This window comes from Penicillium canariense (assembly GCF_028826845.1).
Source record: "Penicillium canariense strain IBT 26290 chromosome Unknown utg000007l_segment0_segment0, whole genome shotgun sequence".
Classification (NCBI taxonomy): Eukaryota; Fungi; Ascomycota; class Eurotiomycetes; order Eurotiales; family Aspergillaceae; genus Penicillium; species Penicillium canariense.
The window spans coordinates 1,859,436-1,882,647 of record NW_026622734.1 but is presented as its reverse complement, the minus strand read 5'-3'; the positions used below and the strand labels follow the sequence as shown (position 1 = coordinate 1,882,647).

General features: G+C 49.8%; 9 protein-coding genes across 9 annotated transcripts; 6 read left to right on the top strand and 3 right to left on the bottom strand.

The window, feature by feature from the left end:
• Positions 1–349: 349 nt before the first annotated feature.
• Positions 350–1,665, bottom strand: N7482_009696 (mitogen-activated protein kinase HOG1; the record flags this gene model as incomplete). Its single annotated transcript, XM_056691820.1, has 4 exons — positions 350–440; positions 493–700; positions 724–1,236; positions 1,311–1,665. The coding sequence occupies 4 exons, from the start codon at positions 1,663–1,665 to the stop codon at positions 350–352; spliced, it is 1,167 nt and encodes a 388-aa protein (XP_056539526.1).
• Positions 1,666–3,232: 1,567 nt separating this feature from the next.
• On the top strand, positions 3,233–3,559 carry N7482_009695 (uncharacterized protein; the record flags this gene model as incomplete). Its single annotated transcript, XM_056691819.1, has 1 exon — positions 3,233–3,559. The coding sequence occupies one exon, from the start codon at positions 3,233–3,235 to the stop codon at positions 3,557–3,559; it is 327 nt and encodes a 108-aa protein (XP_056539525.1).
• Positions 3,560–4,947: 1,388 nt separating this feature from the next.
• On the top strand, positions 4,948–5,372 carry N7482_009694 (uncharacterized protein; the record flags this gene model as incomplete). Its single annotated transcript, XM_056691818.1, has 2 exons — positions 4,948–5,028; positions 5,076–5,372. Coding segments are annotated over 2 exons (378 nt in total), but the record flags the coding sequence as incomplete, so codon positions are not given.
• A 1,276-nt stretch (positions 5,373–6,648) lies between these two features.
• N7482_009693 (uncharacterized protein) lies at positions 6,649–8,393 on the bottom strand (the record flags this gene model as incomplete). The annotated part of the gene is made up of 3 exons (XM_056691817.1): positions 6,649–6,716; positions 6,776–7,706; positions 7,782–8,393. 3 exons carry the CDS (start codon positions 8,391–8,393, stop codon positions 6,649–6,651), a joined length of 1,611 nt encoding a protein of 536 aa, XP_056539523.1.
• Positions 8,394–10,618: 2,225 nt separating this feature from the next.
• Positions 10,619–11,881, top strand: N7482_009692 (class III chitinase; the record flags this gene model as incomplete). The annotated part of the gene is made up of 5 exons (XM_056691816.1): positions 10,619–10,814; positions 10,872–10,885; positions 10,945–11,015; positions 11,101–11,289; positions 11,362–11,881. 5 exons carry the CDS (start codon positions 10,619–10,621, stop codon positions 11,879–11,881), a joined length of 990 nt encoding a protein of 329 aa, XP_056539522.1.
• Positions 11,882–12,340: 459 nt separating this feature from the next.
• N7482_009691 (S-adenosyl-L-methionine-dependent methyltransferase) lies at positions 12,341–12,727 on the bottom strand (the record flags this gene model as incomplete). The annotated part of the gene is made up of 2 exons (XM_056691815.1): positions 12,341–12,503; positions 12,567–12,727. The coding sequence occupies 2 exons, from the start codon at positions 12,725–12,727 to the stop codon at positions 12,341–12,343; spliced, it is 324 nt and encodes a 107-aa protein (XP_056539521.1).
• A 985-nt stretch (positions 12,728–13,712) lies between these two features.
• N7482_009690 (uncharacterized protein) lies at positions 13,713–15,495 on the top strand (the record flags this gene model as incomplete). The annotated part of the gene is made up of 6 exons (XM_056691814.1): positions 13,713–13,730; positions 13,841–13,938; positions 13,998–14,315; positions 14,449–14,893; positions 14,945–15,096; positions 15,207–15,495. The coding sequence occupies 6 exons, from the start codon at positions 13,713–13,715 to the stop codon at positions 15,493–15,495; spliced, it is 1,320 nt and encodes a 439-aa protein (XP_056539520.1).
• Positions 15,496–16,861: 1,366 nt separating this feature from the next.
• Positions 16,862–19,218, top strand: N7482_009689 (putative MFS transporter; the record flags this gene model as incomplete). Its single annotated transcript, XM_056691813.1, has 3 exons — positions 16,862–17,060; positions 17,150–18,979; positions 19,031–19,218. 3 exons carry the CDS (start codon positions 16,862–16,864, stop codon positions 19,216–19,218), a joined length of 2,217 nt encoding a protein of 738 aa, XP_056539519.1.
• Positions 19,219–20,840: 1,622 nt separating this feature from the next.
• N7482_009688 (putative MFS transporter) lies at positions 20,841–22,790 on the top strand (the record flags this gene model as incomplete). The annotated part of the gene is made up of 7 exons (XM_056691812.1): positions 20,841–21,216; positions 21,275–21,492; positions 21,549–21,593; positions 21,646–21,988; positions 22,050–22,112; positions 22,171–22,375; positions 22,439–22,790. The coding sequence occupies 7 exons, from the start codon at positions 20,841–20,843 to the stop codon at positions 22,788–22,790; spliced, it is 1,602 nt and encodes a 533-aa protein (XP_056539518.1).
• Positions 22,791–23,212: the final 422 nt, after the last annotated feature.

Below are 23,212 nucleotides of genomic sequence, written 5' to 3'. Positions count from 1 at the left end.
CGCGTAGATGTGAATTTTCAATCACAGAAACCCTAACCCTTAAACCATTACGGTCACTGCCGACAGGCCGGAAATTGAGTGCAGCGAGCGCGTTTCCTCTAACTGGGAGTCTACTAATTCAACACCGGGTGCCTATTGCAGTGCGTACCCTCTTATTAACCTGTAGATTATAAATGCAGCTGTAGGGTGATGACCGCTGATGTGGGTGTTAGCCCCAGCTAATAACCCTCAATCCGAATTGTATTGTAAGTGATAATCGCAGGCACAACTGACGAAAACACGCACATTGTAAGAAAAATGACAGAGTTACATGCGCAGACACGGAGGACTGGCTTCGAGATCACGCACATTAACCCGCTGTTATACACTGCATCTGAAGCCACAGACGAACAGACTCCTGTAATTTCGCTTCCTCGTGATAACCTTGTACCTCGGCGAATCTGGTAAATTTAGTATTTTGTGATCTAGAAAGTGGTTGTACTTTCAGCCTACACTTTCGCTTTCAAGACATCAGTTGAAGTATCGATCCCAACGAACATCCAATCAAGCTTCTTTTGGGCATTTGGCTCATCTGCAGGGTCGTGATAACGTGCCAAATACGGAAACTTGAGAGTGTCCTCGGCAGTGGCTCGTTTGAGATCGTCAAAAACAAGTGTATTTCTGAGGAAGTCGACAGCTGAAGCAGTCAGCACAAATATCCCTTGATGGTGTGCAAGAGCATACCTAATGGATCAACGCCTGAAAAAATGGCAGAAAGTGATTTGCCCTCGCTCCTTGGGAACGAGTGGACGAGATTGCGAGTGTGCCACGAGGGTCCCGGAGAGTAAGATTGGTGTTTATCTTCTGTCTGGTGATTTCCCATCATTAGTGGGAACGTCACCACTAGGATATCCACCGTACAGACCCTTCTAACGTTTCTATTCCTTAGAATATCTTCCGATGGTGACCCAAGCAACTCGGTGATAGCGTGAAGTTGATGGATAGAATTCTCCCCTGGAAAAAGAGGCTTTCCTAGAATCAATTCAGCGAGGATGCATCCTGAGCTCCAGACATCAATCCGTCCATCACAGTCCTCCCAATCAAGTAAGAGTTCGGGGGCCTTGTAGTACATTGCCCGAACGTAGCCAGTATGCCACAGCTTTGGGCCCTGCGCCAGTCCAAAATCACATATCCTCAGATCACAATTCCGATTTACTAAGAGTTTACTTGGTGCCAAGTCGAGGTGGATCACTCCCGCTGAATGAGCATATTTCAGTCCACGCTAGAGACTCAGTTTAGTAGATATCATCAAAATGGGTGATCAAACAAACCATGACCTGGTAGACAAGGTACTGAGCAAATTCGTTTCCGATGGGCCTCGCTTCCAACAACGTCTTTAGGTCCGTCTCCATGAACTCCATGACGAGATAACTGAGAATGAGGTTCAGCACAGCTCACCATCATAATGGCGGGACAGCGCACATATCTTCTGAAGGCGATATAAATATATCCACCAAATTGACGATCTGTTGTGTTAGTCCCAAGGCTTGATGAGGAAATTAGAATACGTACATTTTGATGCTTCAAGTTTTTCAATAAAACTATCTCCCTGAAAGTGCGTTTCGCAATATTTGTAGTTGCAAATGGCCCTGCTATTTTTTTCAAAACGACGGTCCGCTGGCGCATTTGGTCCTTGGCGAAACTAGAATTGTGATCTTTGTTAGTCTACCCTGAACACTACGGACCATTTTCTAGGTGATGAGCCCCACCATACAAACCCGGAATGATCAATTCTTAAAGATTCTATGCCAGAGTACCTACGAATCTGGACGGTTATGTGCTATCCGAGAAGAGGGTAACTGATCTCGCACCTATTTGTTACCTCGGATAACCCGATAGGGACGTGTTGTGGCACGAAAAGCGCCATGGCTTTGCGCGGGATATGGAAATGAAAAACGAAAAGAGGTTGCGGATCTGCAATCAGCTACGGAGCCCGGAGTATGCCAGTGGCCTTTTACAGGCAGATTAACAATCGTACTTTGACGGAAGTTCATAAGTGACAGCGACGAAAACCTGTTTTTTTCACCTTTTTATCCAATGGCATTCTTGCCCATCACGGAGCCAAGCCCCTTTGACGCTCTTTGCTGGTTATTGCCACACTTTAATTGGGGGATTGTTTTCCCATGCAATGAAAGTCTCTACCAAAGACTTGACTTGTTCCAAACCCCCACCATGGTATCATAGGGTATACTTCACATAAGCAGCTGAGGGTAATCTCCAAGCGAGACGCACTCCCAAGCGAACGGCGCTGGCAGACCTCATATTCTATGTGTAGAGCGCTTAAGTGAGGAATGAGAGCCATTCTCCGTAGGATTACGAGATAACCAGCCGGTTGCTAATCCTAATGAATGGCAACCATGCGCTTGATGGGGAGTGGATCACCAGACAACTATTCAACCCCGTTGGTACACTTATAATCGGTGATTATTGAGATTCTCCCTCAGCCGCTCGATATCGTGCAATTAATCAACTCAGTTCAAAAGCATGCGCCCGTAGCTTCCTTTACCAACTCCCCTTGAAACCCCCGTGCTCTCAACTTTGACACATTCCAGACACTCCTCGCGATTTATACTTTTGGTTACGATAACACCTGGTCCTGAAAGCCTTTGTAGCATCTTATCTGCTCTCCCGAAATATTCTGTACATAATTTGACCATTTTCTTTGTCTTAAGCGTGTAAAAAAATTTCAGTTGCACGAAGTCTGTAATTTTCCTGTTCATTTCGGACACGAGCAACGTATGTAGCAAATTCGAATAAAATACATGCCACCACGTTGCTAAGTAGCGAAAGCCGATCCAATCATTGATGTGGAAAAAGATAGAAGCCAGGAGACAGTAATCCGTCTGATATATTCGCTTTTGAGGAGAGCTGAGCGGATGGAGCTATCAAGAGACTTCCGGCCATGTGAGAGAGAAATACCAATGAGGCCTGAAATCTCCCCATAGAGGAAGTTCATGTAACTTCTCACCAGCTATAATTACGTAAATCACAATACAATGGCAGCCCGGAAGTAGAGTACAGTATCTACAGTGGCGTCACATTAGTATTTGCACTATAGTACTTCCCGCCTACACCGCCATTTCCCTACCGCCTACCCTATTTATACACCCCTTGCTATATTGGTCGACGCGACGTGTTGATAGGCTATTTCCCCCTATTTCCCTCCCTATTTCCTATAGATATCGCTGACAAAATGGCGCGTGGCCCTGAGCTAGACCGCTATACGCGTGAGCGTATCTGTGAGCTCAAATTCACCTACAAATGGGGTGCCCGACGCATCAAGAAATACCGCTTTCCTGATATTCCACTGTCAATAATCCACTACACTCTACGAATAGAATCGAAGCGCGTTAATAGCGCTAGTTTACCTCGTTCTGGACAGCCTCGTAAGCTTACCGAAGAGGACCGCGATAGTATGTACGATGCTATTCAGTCGAATCCTTCTATTATACGCGATAAGCTACTAAGTGTGGTTAATTACAAGGTCTACGCTATGTCGATCTGGCGGTTAACTTATTAAATGGGCCTTCGTAAGTGGCGAAAGATGGAACGGCCCTACCTTACGCCTATCTACGCTGCGAAACGACTTTAATGGGCCCTTACCTATCGCCACTTTACACCAGAGGATTGGAAGAGGGTTTTTTGGTCGGACGAGACTATAATCGAGCGTAGATGCGGTATACGAAAGGAATAGAGCTTCGTTCCTCCTTGGAAACAGCTTTAAGAGCGAGAAGATAGCGTCTAGATGACTCTTTTAAAGGGGAAACAAATTAAGCAGATGTTTTGGGCTTGTTTTGCCGGTTTACCACGTAAGACTGGCCTAATTCCTCTATACGGTGATCCAAATACGGATAAAAAGGGTATTACCAAGGAGGTTATCTACGATCTTTACCAAAGAATACTCCCTACCTTGTTAGCCAACGAGGATGCGATATTTCAACACGATAACGCGCCTACACATACTGCTAGAATCGTATAAGCCCTCCTTGTTCAAATGGGAATTACTGTGATGGAATAGCCACCTTATTCGCCTGATTTAAACCCTATTGAGAACCTGTGGGCGTTGTTGAAAGCCGATATCTTGAAGATTCGACCTGACCTACGAGAGATGCCTAATAACGAAGCCACACTAGCCGAATTGGTAGATACAGCGCAATATGCGTGGGAAAATCTGACTGTTCGGCACTTTGTTAATCTAGCGGAGACGATGCCACACCGTATAGAGGAGGTTATTAAGTACGAAGGCTGGCACACTAGTTATTAAGTGGTTTTGTATGCGAATTGATGTTTTGAAGTTCTTCCGGCAGAAAAATAGTGGGTCCCTCAGCATACCAAGGTACTACAGTGCAAATACTAATGTTAGGTGACTGTATGTCCTGTACATGTACACCCCAATACTTCAGTCCCATATTTTTCTGCCGAAATTTTGGCCTCGCTAAAGCCTCCAACTGCTTTCCTACCGAAAACTTAGTTTACCAGGCTGGCCTCTATCAATGTTCTCGGGAACGAGGTGCTATTGCCTGTTGGATTGTACAGAGTACCGTTATAAAAGACGCGTAGCGCGTGTTGTATTGCGCCTATAGTTTGCAGAGGTAGACGGCGTAGGCGGTGTAAGTCGAAGCGGTCAGGATGCGGGTGTGTACAGATACTGTAATTTTGGTCCGTCACTGTACTTCGCTCACTTACAGTACTGTAAGATAATTCAGACAAGTACAGCACGTGACGATATCAATGACGTCCTATACATCATCTCTCATTAAACGCAGCTATATCCCATCAGGTGTTTTAGAAATTTTTCTGACACTACGTATCTTGTTTCACAAAATGCAGTCTGGACGTAAAGAGTCATATCCTGAGGTGGAGCAATGTTACTTCTAACTATGAAAGGAGATGCTAACTTTTTCTAAGCCATTGACGGAAAACGAGAAACGTCACTTCAGCAAATACGGGAAATGGCCGGGGGGAGCTGTAGTCGGTCAACAGCCCAAGGTACTTAAAGTGGCTTTTCATCTCGCGTACTCGCTGACAATCTCAAGGAAAGAATGTACTTTGACTCCGGCGATTTCGCCCTATCTGCTGCTCATCGAGATACCGATAATGGCACTCTCCAAACAGGCAGAGCTTATCCCTATCGCGGAAGTATTTCACACCCTTATGCTCCCATCCCAGCCACCAGTAATGTTGAGGGGGAAACAAACCAAGAGATGTATAGAAAGAGTGTAAGCTCAGAAAGAAGTCCTCTCTTGCAGCATTCAAGTTATGAAGATGGAGACCCTACCAAAAAGGAGGAACAGCGTTCTCATGCGTCACACAATGGTTCAAGTTCAAAATAAGTATGCCGTTCAGTAACTCAATGGAATCACCAGTGCGAAACTGAAGCTCGTTAAATGTGTAGCGACAGCTAGAAATAACTTACCGTATTGCAAAGCACTCTTCAAGCAGTGCGAGATTCGTATTTCCCATAGCAACTTTACCATCCAAGCTCCGAGGGCCTTCTAGCTGAGTTACTGCATACCGGCTTCTCTGCCTTATCTGTGAACCTATGACTGTTGAACAGCAGTGCCATAGAGACAGGGGTACTGATATGCGACCTAGGATGGTCATTGTCCAATGGATACCGATTCCTTCGTACACGGATGCAATGGCTATGCCACGGGCTGATAGGTAGCCCACCATGCCATACTTGGTCTTTGGCGGGCCCATCCATAAAGGCCAGGCGAAGCGAACGTGCCCATTGTGGTGCCTGCAGCGATGGCCCCAAACATGATCTTGTTTGTGCTATAGACGTGCTGCACGGCTTTTTGGTGTAGTCAAATCCAGATAGAAATGTAAAGAGAATGGAATAAAAGAAGTATAGCAGAATGAAATAAGCACCGAGCACAGAAATCGCAGGCTCAACACTGATAGATAATATAAAAAGCGGGAGAATGTCTTTCACTCGTCGAAAACAGAGCCTGTGGCCAGATACGTATCGTTTGTCGCCAGCATAATGCTTTAGTTGCCTCGATCGCGTTTTCAGTCCAAGAGAACCGGCAATTATTTCGGAGGGAAAGAAAAGTGCCACCACCCAGCGACGGCTGATATGCTGTGTTATATACTCTGTCACCGGCTTAGGTTTGAGTTAGAGACAACCCACCCGCCTGCAATTGGGCTAATCATTGGGCCTAAAATAAAGCCGATGTTAGTAAACTATCGGTCTGTCAACCCGGCGGACGCACCAGTAATATTTACCCCGGCAATCACAGGGAAATCGAAAGCGCGTTTGACTGGACGGAACTGATCACTGACGCTGGATCGATTTATTGATGGCGTCGCACTAGAGAAAAGACCCACGAAACGTTAACAAGTTATCTGTCTGGCGAATGTGGACGTATGAGCGGAGCCAAGAAGTAAAGGGAGATAAATGAAGGTCGACACCAGATACGTCGGGTTTCTCCCAATCGATTCTGATATTGGTCCAGTAAATAGAGATCCCACGCCCATCGCAATATTATGTCATTAATACAGAAGTATATTCAGAAAGACGTATCTGACTCTCACACCAGGTCAAACGCCCGAACTCGCAAATAACAATGGACGCACAATTTTCGACCGCCGAAATGCTGTGATTTAATACATGGCCTCTATGAGGTAGATGATGCCGAAGATGAGGAAAGCCGTAGCGCCGCCCAGAGTTACTGTGGCTCGAGTATTAGTACCGGGAAAAGCATATGATATCGATCGTTCGAGCACTTACCAACACGCATGCTGACACGGCCGGCGATGGCTCGTCCACCGATGACGGCAGCGGCGGTGCAGATTGCATGGCCAGTGATCGCTCCAACAGTCACCCACCAGTAATCTTGACCAGCAGCCATAGCGATAGTAGCTATCTGGCTGCGGTCACCCCATTCACCGAGGAAAGTCATGACAAACGTTTGCACCCACGCGGGGCTGAGAAGAAGGGAGAAAAGGTTGCTTACACCCACCACCAAGTCATTCCAGCGACGCCGAGGGTGGGGCGACGAGCCACGCGACGAAGACGACGAAATACTCTCCGGAGGCGAAGGCAGTCGGTTGCTAGAGCCGCGCGACTTGGCACGACCGCCCGCACGGCCAGCTTCCAGCGAGTGAGGAGTGATCGAAGAGCGACGACGGCCCATGCGCCGCTGCTCCTGCTCCTTCTCTTCCAGTTCCATCTCAACCTCGCGCATCTCCTCTCCAACGCCCTCATCCGGAGACATCTCGCGGCCTTCTTTCAGCATCTTCACGCCGAAGACCAGGAAGAGCACGGCAGCAATTAGCTTCGTGAGCGACTTGGGAATCAGCGTGGGAACAGCGTGGCCGAGAATAGCCGACAAAACAGTCATGACGAACAGAGCACAGAAGGCCGAAGAGAATACAAGTAGTCGCGGGTGTCTCATCGCCATAAGTGCCGCCACAAGGAATGTCTTGTCGCCAATCTCAGAAACGAGGATCATGGTGAAGGCAAAAATAAGAGAATGTAATCCATCGCTATCGTCAGGAGAGGTGGAGGTCGAGGCTTTATCGTAAGTGGATGAGCCGCCGTGCGAGCCTAGACCTGAGCCAGTTGAACCATGCCCTATGGCCAAGGGATCGTTTTTCGCTTGAGAGGGTGATTTGGGATGCGGGATGTCGTGGGGCTTGTTAGGTAGATCGGCCGGTTTCTACAAGAACGTATTAGCTGCTGCGTCATTTCCCCTAACAGCAATAGATAATTGCGGAAGAAATGAAACAATTACCTCGAGCATTCCAAGGGTCCCAGCACCATCGGCGGTGCGACCACCACCTCCACTTGTCGCATCACTGTCAGATGGCTGCTTCTGCTTCTCGCTATGCGGAAGCGGAGGAGCCTCCTTAGGGCTGCCAGGCACCTTTTCAGCATATAACTGATTCTCCTTGCCCTTTTCCGACACGCCTCCCTCGGTGCCTCTTGTGCCTTCCTTGGGGCCTGCCCGGTTTGGATCATCCATCACACCACCGTTGGAGTGCGGGATCATTTTTCCTTCTCCCATGCCGAGATGCTCGGATGAAGGATCTTTGACATCATACTTCGTTGAGACAAGATCGATATCGTCGCTGCCTTTATTGCTCTTTCGGTCGCGCTCCGCGCTGGTTTCCACCCATGGACCGGCATGCGGCCTGCCATCCTTGCCGTCTACAGGGGCGTCCAATGCTCCTTTGGCAGCACTGTTGGACACGATCGAGTCGGAATCGACATAGCGAGAATTCAGATCGGAGGATCCACTCGTGACTAGACCACTTGGCTCATTGGGTGCTTTGGGGTCTGCGGCCGCAGTTGTAAGGGCGGGAAGGAGGAGAAGAATCAAGGAAGAGGACAGTTGGATCTTCATCGTGAAGGACGGCGGTTTTAACCGCAGAAAGGAGTGACTCGGCGCTCTTATTCGGCTGGGATTGTTAAGAAAGCAGGTATCCTTGACTGCTGATCGAGAGAAGGTGAATCAAGTTGGTTGAGAAGGAATTGAAAGACACGAACGTCCAAAACCGTTGCGGACGTGGCAGACACGGAGTCGCGCGGCGCACGCAGCGAGGAACTCCGATGTGGGGGCGAAAGGCAAATTGAGGGGACCGACTGGGGGAAAAGATGATTAAGATCGATTATCGCAGAAAAAGCAACACGAGAAAGGAAGGAAGACACGAGGAGAACGAAAAACAAGCTATCGTGTTCTTGCTGCTTTTGCAAAGGGGGATCCACGTGACACCCCATTGCAAGCGGTCGCGCTGCTAATCCGCTGATGTTGATTGCTGCGCGGTCCAGGCCCGCACATAGGCTGTATCAGCTGGCGATATGGCGACTATCCCGATTCAGAGCACAATGCATCTGACGGTGATAATTATATCCATTCCACGTTTGCTGTTATTAAGGGTGCCTTCACTTTCCCGCACATCTTTTGGGGCTATTGTTCGAGTCATTCATCTCCTAGGCGGCCAGACGAGTGATACCTAACCATTGATTCTGGAGTATCAGGAGCCCAGAGTAGTCTTGTGAAGGGTGAGAACAGGAAAGCAGACCGACCACTGGTAACTTTCAATGGATCATATGTGCAAAGTGCAGATGCGTCTTGCCCTATCCAGCAATGATTCCAAGCCGGTGCCGGTGCCGGTGCCATGATTGCTCTAAGTATGCATATCGGGTCCGAAATCGTGACCGTCCATTTCATGCCTGGTTCAGACGCAAGACACTAAGTGTAACCATCTGTCAATAATAAGTCATCCAGTTGACAATGTACTGAGGTGGAAAAGTTCGTAACAAGAACACAAGTCCATGTTCGTCGTACCCAAGTAATTTCCCCGCAATGTATAGAAGGAAGGATTTTAGGATTATTATCCCCAGAGGTCTGACGCAAGTGGCGAGGACTTACATATTGACGGAACAGTCACCACCGTGCATGGGAGATGGAATCCTCGAATAGTGAATCGGAAACTATGATTGTGAAGGAATTGACCTGCATACGGCCCAGCTTTCGCATATCTCCTATCAGATGACCATGGTATATAACAACAAGGCCGCTCACTGCAATAATAGAAAGACAAAAGAGTATGTCACAGCCGGAGCCAAGGAGCCTATTTGGACCCCGATGAAGGAAACGCGCCTCTTCGGCGGGATAATGTCTTTCAAGAAGGGAGATCATCCGATAGTCAAGACTCGATATAAACTTGCAAATAGGATTGACCAACTGAACCACCAATGCGTGCCACATGGTCACGCTTAAAGCAGGCAGTGATGTAATCAATTCCTCCGTTGTGTGGGAACTGGGATTCTATTGATCCCGGGGGCGAAGGGGCCACGGGGCCTTGAACCAAGAATCATCAGTACGAGTCTCTCACGACAAAATCTAAATTGGTGTTCAGCCTTTGTGGGGCCGGCCTGAGTCTACGCCCCCAGGCACACAGCTTAGGGCCGAGGTACGATGTTGGCCCCATTAGGCGTACTCGTCAGCGCTTGGAGCCTTTTTGTTGTGAATTATACCTCAAAACAGACTTGTCTCAAGGAATGAATATTTCGTGTTTGATTCAAATATTGGATTATGCTGAGCCACCACTGAGCCAACATGGAAAGAATAGCATTATGTTGGGCACGGCGGCCGCGTTTGGGGGCCAATTATCGGCTCCAAAGTTAGCGACTGATTTCCCGACCGGCCTGCCTTAATGGTCGCATTCAATTCGCACCACTTTTGCAGCCTTCTGGCCAAAAGGCGTTTTCGCCCCAGGGGCGGCAATCTCGGGGCCAAGATGACTTGATCGATCCACAATTACTGTCGTTCTCAGGTACTACTCTGATGCTAGAGTTCGCTGTGTCGTAGGCATGGGTTCCGGGGCTAACAGGGAAAAAGCCCCATCGGACGATATATAGAGCAACTAGCTGTCCTTGATTGTCACATCGGTTATTTTTCGCTTCCTGAGTTTTTATTCAAGCGAGCTGGTTCCTCCGCTTACGCATTCTGTTCAGGCACTGTAGTTGTTTCGCGAACTCGCTGCCACATACGTGATCGTTGCTCACGACTCCGCTGGATTCGGATATTTGCATATTAGTTTCTTGTGGCGTTGACGATACGCAATGGGCTTCAAGAACTTCTTATTTCCGATGGCGTTGCTTGCCTCGTTGCAAGGTGTCGATGCTTCCGTCTTCGAGGAGACGACTCCAAAGATTGCCGCCTACTTGAGTACGAAGCTTTGCAAATTTGGCCCTGCAGAGGAAAAAGACCAATATGACTTAGATGGTGGTGGTCAGGGTATCACAACCTTTTGTCAAAGTAAGTCCACACTTCCTCGTACTATTCTGGCTGTTCGTGACTGATGGAACTCTATAGACCAAAACATCGATGTAAGAAGCAGTCCTCTAAGGAGAGACGGACATCATCAAGATCTGACACGCAGATATAGATCATTCAACTGGCATTCGTGAATGAGCTCCGAGGGGAGCCACAGGCTCTGTCTCTGTCAGGTATTCAAGGGTGAGCATCTTTGTTCCTGTCATTACCTGATGTTGAGGCGACAAACAAAAGGTCTAGCTGTTCGCGCGCTGATATATTAGTGCAGATGGGAGATCACACAATGTCAAAAGCAAGGGAAGACCATTCTCCTATCCCTCGGAGGAGAGTCCTACAAGGAGGGTGGTTGGAGCACCACCACTGAGGCCCAACGGATGGCTGATGCGCTTTGGAAGAAGTTTGGCCCTGGCGTCGAGACGATGATCCAACGTCCCTTTGGGGATGCCATAATTGATGGGTTTGACTTCGACTTCGAGGTGCCAATGTAGAACCTGCCGGCTTTCACTGAGCGATTGGTTACGCTGAAAAGCACAGCTGGGTTGAACAAACCATTCTACCTCACTGCCGCGCCTCAGTGTCAATGGCCTCACAAAAACCTTCAGACAGTGCTAGACAGCAACATGGGCGTTTTCGACGCCATTTTCGTTCAGTTCTATAATAACCAGGAGTGCGGCATTGGGGCTGGCTACCGTCGCCGGTCCGCAGGACCCTCTGCCCGTCGATCTGGACTCCTTGGGAACTTCAATCTTGCCCAGTGGTTGAATCTGGCCGCAACGAGTAACAAAGGTGTCTCCGTTGCTGTCACTACAAAATCTGGAAGCACCTTGTCAAGCAAGCCCAAGATTTATGTTGGGGTCCCAGGCAGCGAACTGGGTACCTCCACTCCCAAGAATGGCTACGTGAACCCCGATACTCTGAAGCAAGCCATCGAATCAGTCAGCTTTGAAAAGAACGAGTATTTTGGTGGTGTCTCTATTTGGAGTGCTCAATTCGCAACGCAGAATGCTGATTTCCTGCCGGGTGTTAAAAGTGTACTCAATGGCTTATGACCGGTGGTACGATTCCATGTCTAAACATATGGCGCTTAAGGAGCATGTACCATATCAATGGTAGATTTGACTTGGAGTTTCTGGCCTTTTAATCCATCATTCTGTGAATTACATTTGCTATTTGAGTAATATGGTCTCTCGGACAGTAAGGGCTCCCTGAGCGTAAGGTGGGCTACTTAAGAGTATAGTATCGCTCCGAAGGCATTCCGAGGTACCCCCTCATGGACAAGAAGTAGTCAAGATTTATGGAAAGTTATTGATAGTAGGTCACAGGAAACTCATGTCTTGTCATTGGCATTTTGCTCGGCTGCGTTCGCCGCCGAAGAACATTCCGTCGGCAGCATCACGATCCGTCTACTTTCGCGGTTGTCCACGTGTTGCATGCGGCTTGTACGGGTACGAAGTAGATGACGACAACAAGCAAATACCCACTTCTCAGCCTTGCCTGGTCCTATACTCTCAGCCCTTCCAAGTCACCTCCACAACCGCCAGTTTGGACTTGCCAGAGTGAGACACCTTCGTGAGCTCGAAGCGCGAGTCGGTTTGCTCAAACAACTGCGCCCAATCATCAGTAGTCCGCTCCTTGGCATTCTGGAAAGCGAGCATATACATATAGTAGTCCCTAAGGCATCGCAATTCCGTAATTAGTCAATTGGTCCCTTTCAATTCGGAACCGACCACGAACCGTGCTTCACGCTCGACCAAGTAATGAGCTTGACCCCGGCTGGGAATCACCCGATCGTTGATGATCAGTTTAGCGCCTCGCTTCAGGGCAGGAATTATAGAATGTAAGAGTCCCAGCTGCCAATGGCATGATTTCTCTGCCCCATTTTGCAAAGGCCCCATTGGCAAAGGCCCCGTGTGCTGTAAAAAAGACCCCTGCTGAGGTGACATCTGTTTCATTGTTACAAATGCGTACAACTATCGTAACTCTACAAGACAGTGGTTGTACTACTCCGTACAAATTCACGAGGCTGCATTGAGTCCATGTCGAACGCGCCCCTTTCTGGCTCTATTTCCATAAATGGAAAGGATCGTTGGGTCGGGAAGAACACTGAGGCGTCCATTAGGAACAAACAAATCATTAGTGGCCCCCTTCGGCCCCCAGGTCGCAGATGGAAATATTGGCAGCCGCCGGGGAGTCTCACAACACCCAGACATGGTGTGTATCCTGGGTAATTATCGGCCGATTAGCGCATAGCTGGAGCGATCCTGGGGAACCCCCGGACACTGGTGTGCTTCTGGTCTCGTCTCCCCTCTTTGTCGCTCCTCAATTGTGAGTCAGAGAAGCGGAGGCCTTTATGAAGCACATTGCTCTGTTTGAGCATTCCATTCCAATCGATTTTCCGAAACCGAATTGAACGATGCTTCTCAACTATCCCTCTTTCGTCCAGGCAGTTGTTGCCTCCATCTGTATTTACCTGAGCGGCTGGATCTTTTACTGTCGCTTTTTTCACCCCTACGAGCCATTCCATGGCCGTTCCTGGCGTCAATTACCCGAATATGAGTCGTGTACAGAACTGCGACCGGCGACATGGAATATACACAACGTGGACTGCACAATAAATAATGTAAGACACCACCGAGATCATTCCGTTCGCAAAATACTAACCAATCAGGATATCTTGTTCGCATTGCACCCAACGAAGTCGCTTGCTCTGATCCAAATGCCATCAAGGTAATGAACCTCCTCCCACCACAAAGGACTGACGCTGAGGAAGTAGACTATCTACGGTTCCAAACCTATATTTACCAAGGTGCGCATTTACGACCTGCTTTGAATCTCGGCCCTCATTCGCGGTGCTGACTGGTGAACAGACGGACTATTACGATGCCTGGGCACCCCCGAGTAAGGATGGATACTTCGGCCATTTCGCTACCCGAGACGAGAAAGCACATACAGAGCGTCGCCGTATCATCAACAGTGAAATTACTCTATGACAAGTGTATTGGAATCAGAAAAAGCAAATCGACTGGTGTACAAAGACTTTGTGTGAGATTTTCCGGGAATTTGCTCGGGACAAGACCAAGGTTGATCTCGCTCTATGGGTGGATATGTAAGTGAAGGAGCCCAGCGCAATGAACCAGCTCGGCTGAGGTGCTAACATGGGAAAAGGTATGCCTTCGATGTCCTCGGTGAGCTATTTTACGGCAAAAGTTTTGGTTTCATGAGAGAGCGTACAGACATCGGCAACTACATGAAGGCCATCGAATCGCTCCTTCCTGCCTTCCCCATTGGCGGCACAATGCCCTCCTACCTCACCAAGCTCTATTTCATCGCCACAGCCATCATCTCCCCGTCCTTTCGCGGAGCTTTGGGCGCGGTGAACCACCTTGCAAGTGCCTCCTCAGATGCTGTGGAACAGCGATTCGAGGACGTCTTAGAGAAAAGGGATGACCGACGCGATATGTTGCGAAAAGATGATCGATATCAGTACAGAGAAAGGGGACCAAATCAACTTCACCCGTGATCACATCTTCGTGGAGTCCCACAGTTCGCTGTGAGTTTCTCTAAAATAGGCCCCACTCTCTTCGTTGCCTCAGATATGCGCTGATGTTGATCCCAGCTTTGCTGGCGCGGATACAACTGCCGCTGCGGTGAGCAGCATCCTGTACCATCTCATGCGCAGCCCGACCCACTACGAGAAACTCGCTGCCGAGATTGACACAGCTATATCAGAGGGACGATTATCATTGCCTGTTGTTTATAGCGAGGCTATCAAGCTGCCTTATCTAAAGGCCTGCGTCAATGAGGGGATGCGTATCCACCCCAGCGTCGGGCTCACGATGCCCCGGGTCGTCCCTTCGGGCGGCTCCGCCATCTCCGGTGTTTACATCCCGGAGGGCTACCGTGTCGGGGTCAATGCAGCCGTTGTGCAGTATGATCGGGATGTTTTTGGTGCAGACGCCGACCACTTCAACCCTGACCGGTGGTTGGAAGGGGACGCGGTGCAGATGGAGAAAGTGTTAATTCCATTTGGTGCCGGGTCGGGCACTTGCATCGGGAAGAATGTGAGTAAGCGATCCATTTTGAATATGCAGAGATACTAATGCTGGAGATAGATCTCATTGAGTGAGATTTATGAACTGATCCCGCAGCTTTTAAGAGATTTTCAACTTCGCCTGGTAGACCCTGGGAAGGAGTGGGCAACGCACATCTATTGGTTCAACAAGGCGACCGACGTGCATGTATATGTCGCGGAACGGGACCATATGTAAAGTATAGCAATCGAGGATCTTGTGTTATTTTTTTCACGCAAATTTCTCTGCATCCATGGGGTACTCTCAATCGAGGCCCAGGTGTGGTTTAACCTATGACCGATAGCGGAGATGTATATCTGAGGGGTGGTTTGCCGACCGTCGTCCCAGTCCAACCGCGCGGCAACAGCGGCTCCGATCCACCACTGAGGCACAATGCGGGCCAGCAGACCCGTTCAAATCTCACCGACACATCAGTGTGCGGGGACGCCTCGTGTGTCATGAAGCTGATCTCAGGGGGCTTCATAGCTGCGAAAGATGTGCGCACTGGCAAGCCTGAACTCGAGCTGATCGGATGTTGGGGTAGTGCATACGGGCAGATCTACATGGATATACGTGGAAGATGGTCAGGGTGACGAGGGTGACAAGGGTGACGACATGGACAGGGTGAGAGCACATGGCGCGGAGCTATGCCATCAAACTCCACACTTTTCATTGTAAAAGCACCCTTTCCCCGCGACAATGAGACTGCACGATGACGACAGCCAGCCAATGAGTCAGCTGAGAGGACCACATTGGAATCATCTGCGCGGTATAGGACAGCTCAGACTCAGCTAAGTAGCCGAGTCAAAGCATCGAGCAAGGAAATAGCAGGGCCATAGCGTAGCTAGGCGGCTCCGATACTCGAGTCCGTACCAACCGCCAACCGGGGGGTGGGTTCGAGTGGGGCTTGGCGAGGTCTCAGGAATAGGCCGCGTGCAGGCAGTGGGCCTGCTGTGAGCTTTGCTCCTGGAACACATCATTGGGCAGTTGGTTGTGCGATCGCAGTATCTTGCGTCTGCTGCGGAAACAACAGTGATCGCCGGGATGATCCGCAGTCGTGACTGGGCACGTACGACGCACACCGACGCTACTGTGCTTTGATGCTTGGGGTAGCCACGGGCTGGCCGAAAACGTGCGTGGCTTATCGGACTCCGATATGTGGATCCCTGGAGTTGCGTGCGGTCAACCGCGTATTTGGCGGACCATAGCTTGACGCAGGTAGAGGGAAGGGGATGCCGGAGAATATTCAATCCCCTAAAGAATTGGTAACACAACACGCATGAGCAAAACAAAGGTGGTGCATGGCGCACGCTGCATCTGCGAAAGTGACCGCTGGAGTAATCAACTGACTACCCGGCGGGGGCCGCTTCTGAGTGGTTGCCAGCCTCACCGCCTCCTACTGTGGGGACCACGCGCATGCCGATCACTTCATGATGTCTTTGGGTTCAACCCCGTGACGGACTGGCGAAAGTTTTATTATCACTCTCTCCCAGCGCCCTCTTTGAAACATTGTGGCTGGCTGCCCTCTTCTATTTTCTCTCTCTCAAGGTCCAAACCAAGCTATGCCTTGGACTGCTGCCAATTTGCCGTTGCTTGGGTTCTATCGCAAGCGGTGATTTGCCCCTCGGACACAACCCTGCCGTTTACGTTGTCATCTTATTGAAGGACTCGAGAACCCGAGCGTACGAACTTGAGTTTGAATCTGGACCGCATTGTCTGTTCTTTCTCGTTCTCTTATTGGGGCTTATCAAGGCTTGCCCTGGGAGATTTCGCATTTGCCGGCGTTGATTTGGGATAGATGTGAGTACGCTATTAAAGAAGCTGCTATCGCTTCATGAAATTAGTTGGGGGCATATTACAACCACGGAGAAGCCAGAACTAATGATGCTCTTATCACAGTTGCGCTCGTATTTTCAGCTCTACATCCACCGCATACACCTATTGTGGATTTCTTTCGAAATGGAATCAGCTGAAGTATCCCCGCCATCCACGATACCCGAGAACAAGGAGAGGGATACGGCACAGAAGCAGACGGTGCCGCGATGGAGGCGTTTTTTTGGTGGGTCGTCAGACAAAGAAGCCGACAATGAGGTCGGCACGTATCGGGCGAAGTCGACGTTGGGTATTCTGAGTGATAGTCAGACAGACGAAGTACCTGGTATGTGGGACTTGGGACATCGTTATTGCAGTGTTCTCCAACACCTGAGAAAGGCTTCTGTTGACCGTCGATTCCGCATTGCCATTTAGGAACGATCCTTCTGCTGTCTTCCAATCGCAATGAGCCTCTGGGATTGAGGCATCAGCCCCAACGAACATCAACGTCGTCCTTTCACTCCTCCGCCCCTCCTTCCCGTGCCTCCTCTCGTCCCGCTGCTCCACAGAAGAAGCGAACAGCTGATGGACAGATTGTCCTCGACCCGCAGCCCGATGATTCAGTGAATGATCCGCTCAATTGGCCGGTATGGCAACGAGATGCTGCCCTGTTCTCCTTGGGCTTCTATTGCTTGATGGGCGGGGGAATGACGCCTATCTTGGCCGCTGGGTTTACGAACGTGGCAGAAACCTACGATATCACTAAGCAAAAGGTGGCTTACACGACCGGTTTGTACATGCTGGGTCTTGGTATCGGGTCAGTGATTATGTCCCCAACGGCCATACTTTTCGGTAAGCGCCCGGTATATCTTTTGGGCGCGGTGCTTTTCATCCTCTCTTGTGTCTGGTGTGCACTTTCGCCGAACTATCCAAGTCTGGTGATCGCTCGTATCTTCCAAGGAATTGCGGTGAGTCCGGTGGAATGTCTCCCGTCTGCCACTATCGCAGAGATCTACTTCTTGCATGAGCGCGCGTATCGGGTCGGTGTTTACACATTGTTGTTGCTCGGCGGCAAGAATTTGATCCCGTTGGTTAGCGCTGCTGTCATCGGTAGTCTAGGATGGCGCTGGGTGTTTTGGATTGTCGCTATGATTGTTGGCGCTTGTTTTGTCCTGCTCTTTTTGTTTGTCCCGGAAACCTTCTGGGATCGCACCCCTCGTCCACGGAAACATCACAAGCGCCCTCACATGGGCAGAAAGGTTTCGGGGCTTGTCTCGCATGGCTTCCGGGGTCGCCACCTGCATGCTCAGCTTCCCGAACAATCTGCTGAGCCGAAGATAGAAGCTGAACCCGATGTGCTACCAAGTCCAAAAAAGGAGAAGCACGCGCATTTCACATTTGCGGATACCGCACGGACCGAGGAGCAACACACTGAGACAGCAGGAGACAATTTTACACCTACCAACGTCACAACTCCCACTGGCGATGACCATATCGTCACCGGGTCGTCTACTCCAGGCATTGGGCACAGCGATGGCCCTCTCCAACCGCCAGCCCCGGCGGTCGTGCCGCCCCTGGATCCAGGTGAAATGGAAGCAGGACGGCATTCGGCTTTATCACCCACCCGCAGCGAGTCTCACTCACCAGGGATGCCACTTCCATCCACACTGCAATACACTAACAGACTCCGTGAACGGCCCAAAATCCCCTTCAGCCAGTTGTTGAAAGTTTGGAATGGAAGGATTGCCCAAGACGAGTGGAAAAAGGTTGCTATCCGGCCTTTCATTTTATTTGCATACCCAGCCGTTCTCTGGTCGTCAGTGGTGTACGCTTTGTCAGTCGGCTGGTTGATCGTGCTCTCCGAGTCTGTCGCAGTAATTTATGAAAGCTCGGATTATTATGGTTTCACCCCACTCCAGACAGGCTTGATCTATATTTCCCCCTTCGTCGGGGGTTTACTTGGCACCGCAGTCGCAGGTAAAGTTTCTGATATGGTCGTGCGGATGCTCACGAGACGCAACGGCGGCATCTACGAGCCCGAATTTCGTCTTGTCATGGCCATCCCAATCGCGCTGTCGACAACTATTGGGTTGATGGGCTTTGGTTGGAGTGCACAGCTGATGGAAGCATGGATCGTGCCTACGATCTTCTTTGGCGTCATTTCCTTCGGGTGCTGTCTTGGAAGTACCACCGCCATCACATTTTGCGTCGACAGCTATCGCCAGTATGCCGGAGAGGCACTGGTTACCTTGAATTTTAGCAAGAGTTCGTCTGACCCTTTTTTTGTCTCATGCAATATTCTAACCCATAATCTAGATGTCCTCCACGGCCTCATGTTCTCTCTCTTCATTGTCAATTGGCTCGAGTCCGATGGTTCCAGGACTGTTTTCCTCGCCATTGGCGGTATGCAGCTGGCCTGTCTGTTGATGACGATTCCGATGTACATTTATGGCAAGCGGGCTCGTATGTGGACCGTGCGAAAGCGGTTGATGGAACGTTTTTGATTTGCATGGTTGGTCTTGTTTTCCCTTTTGAGACCGATTTTTTGGCCTTGTTTATATATAACGCACGTGATAAGAGAGGGTTTGCGAATGATCTTTTGGGTATTCCTGAAATCGGGTAAACTAAACCGCGGCTGAGCGGAATGTCAAGCCCAGGAAGTGTAAGATAGATGCGTGCTTTTCTCCGATAAAGAAGTAGCTACGCCAGTTGAATCTGATCTGGTAGTCAAATAGCCCCATCAAAATGCTTGACATTTACACCAGATGCCTAATGTTCACTCCCCAGAAGGTTAGATAATCTAGCGTGTTCTTGAGTGGGCCTACAATCTCATCTAAATCAGTATGTCCACTGTGCCGAGCGCCAAGTCATGCGAAGCTGGACTTCTCAGGTGGCCTGCGCGGCTTTAATTTCCCAAGTCGTTTTCCGGATCCCATCCCACATTTAGGGAGACCAAGACCGGCCAAGACCGGAACTTCTCGGAAGACCTGTCGGCCCATGCTGATTTTACGGTCGGCTCAGCCAATAACGGGATGATAAGATTGATAAGCAAGGTCTCCTTACCCCAATCTGTTTTTTTTCATTTCCCTAAATGGGTGTAATGTGGTAAATATCCCTCATTCGCACAATAGTTTCGAAATACGTTATTCGAAACTGCTCACACAAGTTTTAAGCTTCACCACATGGCTCACGACGCGGATGAGTATTCTGGATTGCTACTAGTGATGTAGCAAGTGGTAGACTTGTTGATCTTGTTTTCTATATAGCCGACCGTCTAGCTACTGATCTAGAACGGCTTATAACTTCCGAGGAGAATGTGTCGATTCGCGACCGGAGAAATACCATAGAGACCTACACTGGAGGTAAGATATATAACTACAGTGGCCCTTCATTACTATTTAAACACAGTACTTCGCCCACTACCTAGGTAGCAGAAATATAAGTGGGGCATATAGCATATTCCAAATGAACGCGGACTATATATATCCACACTTGTTACTATAACAAAGCACTACGATAGTTCTGAATTGTTCAAAAGGAAGAGGGGGAGCAGCAGGCAGAGCGTAAAAATGTGCAAGGGTCTGTGTGTAAGAGGGTAATTTTGGAAAGTGGGTTGGCTCAGGTCATGTGGGGACGGAAGAACTTAAGGAGCGCTGACAAAAAATGCCCTAAGCCGACATGTAGCCTCGGCTAGTGTCGTAAGTTCTTTGGTATTAATTCTAAAATGACCGATGTTGTGCCGTCGTTCCGCCGTAATCGAGAGCTGCGCCGAAGCTAGGTTCGAAGCTGTGACTCTAGCACATTTTTGGGTAATCCGCCGGTCTTAACAATCTAATCTGATCGTTATCCCGCTGCGCCGAGATCCAGAAGCTCTGGGCATTGGGGCACTTACGTATTTAATTGGAGGCGATACTAGCTTTAGCCCGTATTCTCCCTTAAGGTTGTCGGACAATGGCCGTTATCTGATCGTGGGATCCACAGGTGCGGTTCTCTGCGGGTTAAGTTTCCTTTGGTTCCGCTGGGCTTGTGGGTGAGCTGTCCCTTCGTTACGGTATAAGTAGGGATTTAAGCCCGTGGCGTTCCGTGACTGGGGACTCCTTCACTTTTCGTTCTTCTCTTTTGAATAATGGGGGATCCAGTCCAGTCCAACGCGATGGCGACCAAAGAGACGGATTCGACATCGGCGCTGGATGGTGTGTCGGCCCCCGTCCCACAGGACCAAGATACACCAGAATTATCAAAATCACCATCAACAACACAGTCCGGCCATGGCAAGACGCCACCACCACTCGCAGCGAAGCTGTTTGCAGTGTTCTTGATCTCCTGCATCAGTTTCGGGTCCCATTGGAGTTCTGGCGTAACGGGGGCCATGAAAAGCACCATCAAGAAGCAAATGCACATCAACAATGTGCAGTTCTCGCTTCTGGAGGCAAGTGAGGATTTCATCGCGACTATCCTGCTTATCCCAAGTGGCCTGCTCACCGACCGGATCGGTGGTGCCGGTAAGTTTCACGCTCATCCTGCTGGGGAGATACTTGGACTAACCATGAATGCATGAAGACATGATCGTGTATGGAAATATGGTTTATACGATCGGATCGATCCTGGTCGCCGCAGCCGCGACTGCACGGTCCTTCAACTTTATGATCGGAGGCAGAGTGATTCTGGCGTTTGGGGATATTGCCACGCAGGTCGCGCAGTATAAAATGTTTTCTTCCTGGTTTGCTCCTAGCAATGGCTTTGCATCGACACTGGGGTTTGAACTGGCGATTGGAAAGGTGTGGAACTATACGAGAATACTGGACGTATGAACGCTCGGCTGACAAGAGGACAGATTGGCGGATTCGTTGGTAAATCCACAGCCAACGTGATTGCACAGGTTGGTGTGTTCGCAATGGAGAATAGAAATGCCGAAGCTGACGTTGAATCAGAGAACTGGCAACTTCGCCTGGGCCTTTTGGACGTCGGTATTCATGAATATCTTCACAAATGCAGCCACGGCAGTATTCTGGTTCTTCAGCCGCTACTGTAACCGACATTATGAAGGACGGCACGACTCAGCAACCAATGAGAAGTTGACCGAGAAGAATAAGAAGTTTGAATTCCAGAAAGTATTCCAGTTGCCATGGATGTTCTGGACTATTTTGGCCTTCTCTCTGTTCCAAACGAGCGCAGCAGTCATTTTTAGCCAGAATGCGACCGAATTGGCGGAACAGCGGTTTAGTATTGACTCAATTGAGGCTGGATGGTACAGCTCCTTGTCGCAATATGCAGGTATGTCTGGCAATTCCATAATCAGAAGAAATTCCGAATCCAATTTTAACTTCTTATATAGGGTTTTTCTTGGTCCCTTGCGTGGGCGTGTTTATTGATGTTATCGGGCAGCGTGCCTCTCTCCGTAAGTGTGAAATATGGTATCGAACCTCAGCCCCAGGTGTCTAATTTGTTCCTGGTAGTGTTCGCCTGTGGTTTGGGGATTTTCCTGAGCATGATTCTCCTCAATTACGCCCCCACCACGGCTGGCACAGGATCATCGTTCGGTATATATGCGATCGCCTTGTCTTTGGGCCCGGCATCTATTATCGACAGCATTCGCACAACTCTCTGGCACCAATCTGTCTTCGGCTCCGCATACTCACTCAAAGTCACCATGAACAATAGGTAAATCGAATTGCGTCGTCCGTCTTGCGTCTTCTCAGAAGTCACCGCTGATACGCTCTATAGCATGAACATTATCGTCCGTATCATCGCCGGGGCCTTGCAGGATGCAGATGACAACTCCTATCGCCGTGTGGTTCAGCTCTATCTCTTTCTCGCCGCCGCCTCCCTTGTTGTCGGCTCCGCGATCCTGATCGGCTCCTTCGTGACGGACAACCTGGCGCTGCTGCAGTGGACTCGGCACAAACGCCTGACGTCGGGGGCGGATATCATTCAGACCCTCAAGGAGCGCAGCCTTGTGACGCATGCTCAACGCACACGGCGGTTGTCTGTCGGATGCTTCGGGTCTCTGCTGCTGCTGATAGTTGGGTCATGGGTGGCGTACATCTGGGGTGCGGTGACGGAGCATAATTCATAGCGAGCGGCAAGTCGTTGATCGACTGGGCCGGCGTTCGTTTAGTCCTTGGCATCTTTTCGCTGCCTAGTTACCGAGGCCACAAAATGCAGTTATAAGTCAGCATCGCATGTTACACCACTCACGAGGGGGAACCTCCTAGCTCCGTAGCTCTGGTGTGTCCCCGTCTATCGATAAGCCTCAATTCTGCGATCGGCGTTCGCGGATATCGCCACCGCCACCGCGTCACGCCGGTATGCGCCACGCACGCGGTCCCGCGAATCGAAGGGGGCGTTGGGGGCGCCGGGAGGCCGCTAGAGTAGCACCCCCACCCCTCGATGACGCGATGGCTTCCGGTGAGAGTTGACTGCCCGAGACAGCAGCATAGCCTCTGACTGCATGGCTGCCATAGTCTTTAAGCCTTGCACCAAAGGAAAATTCAGTCC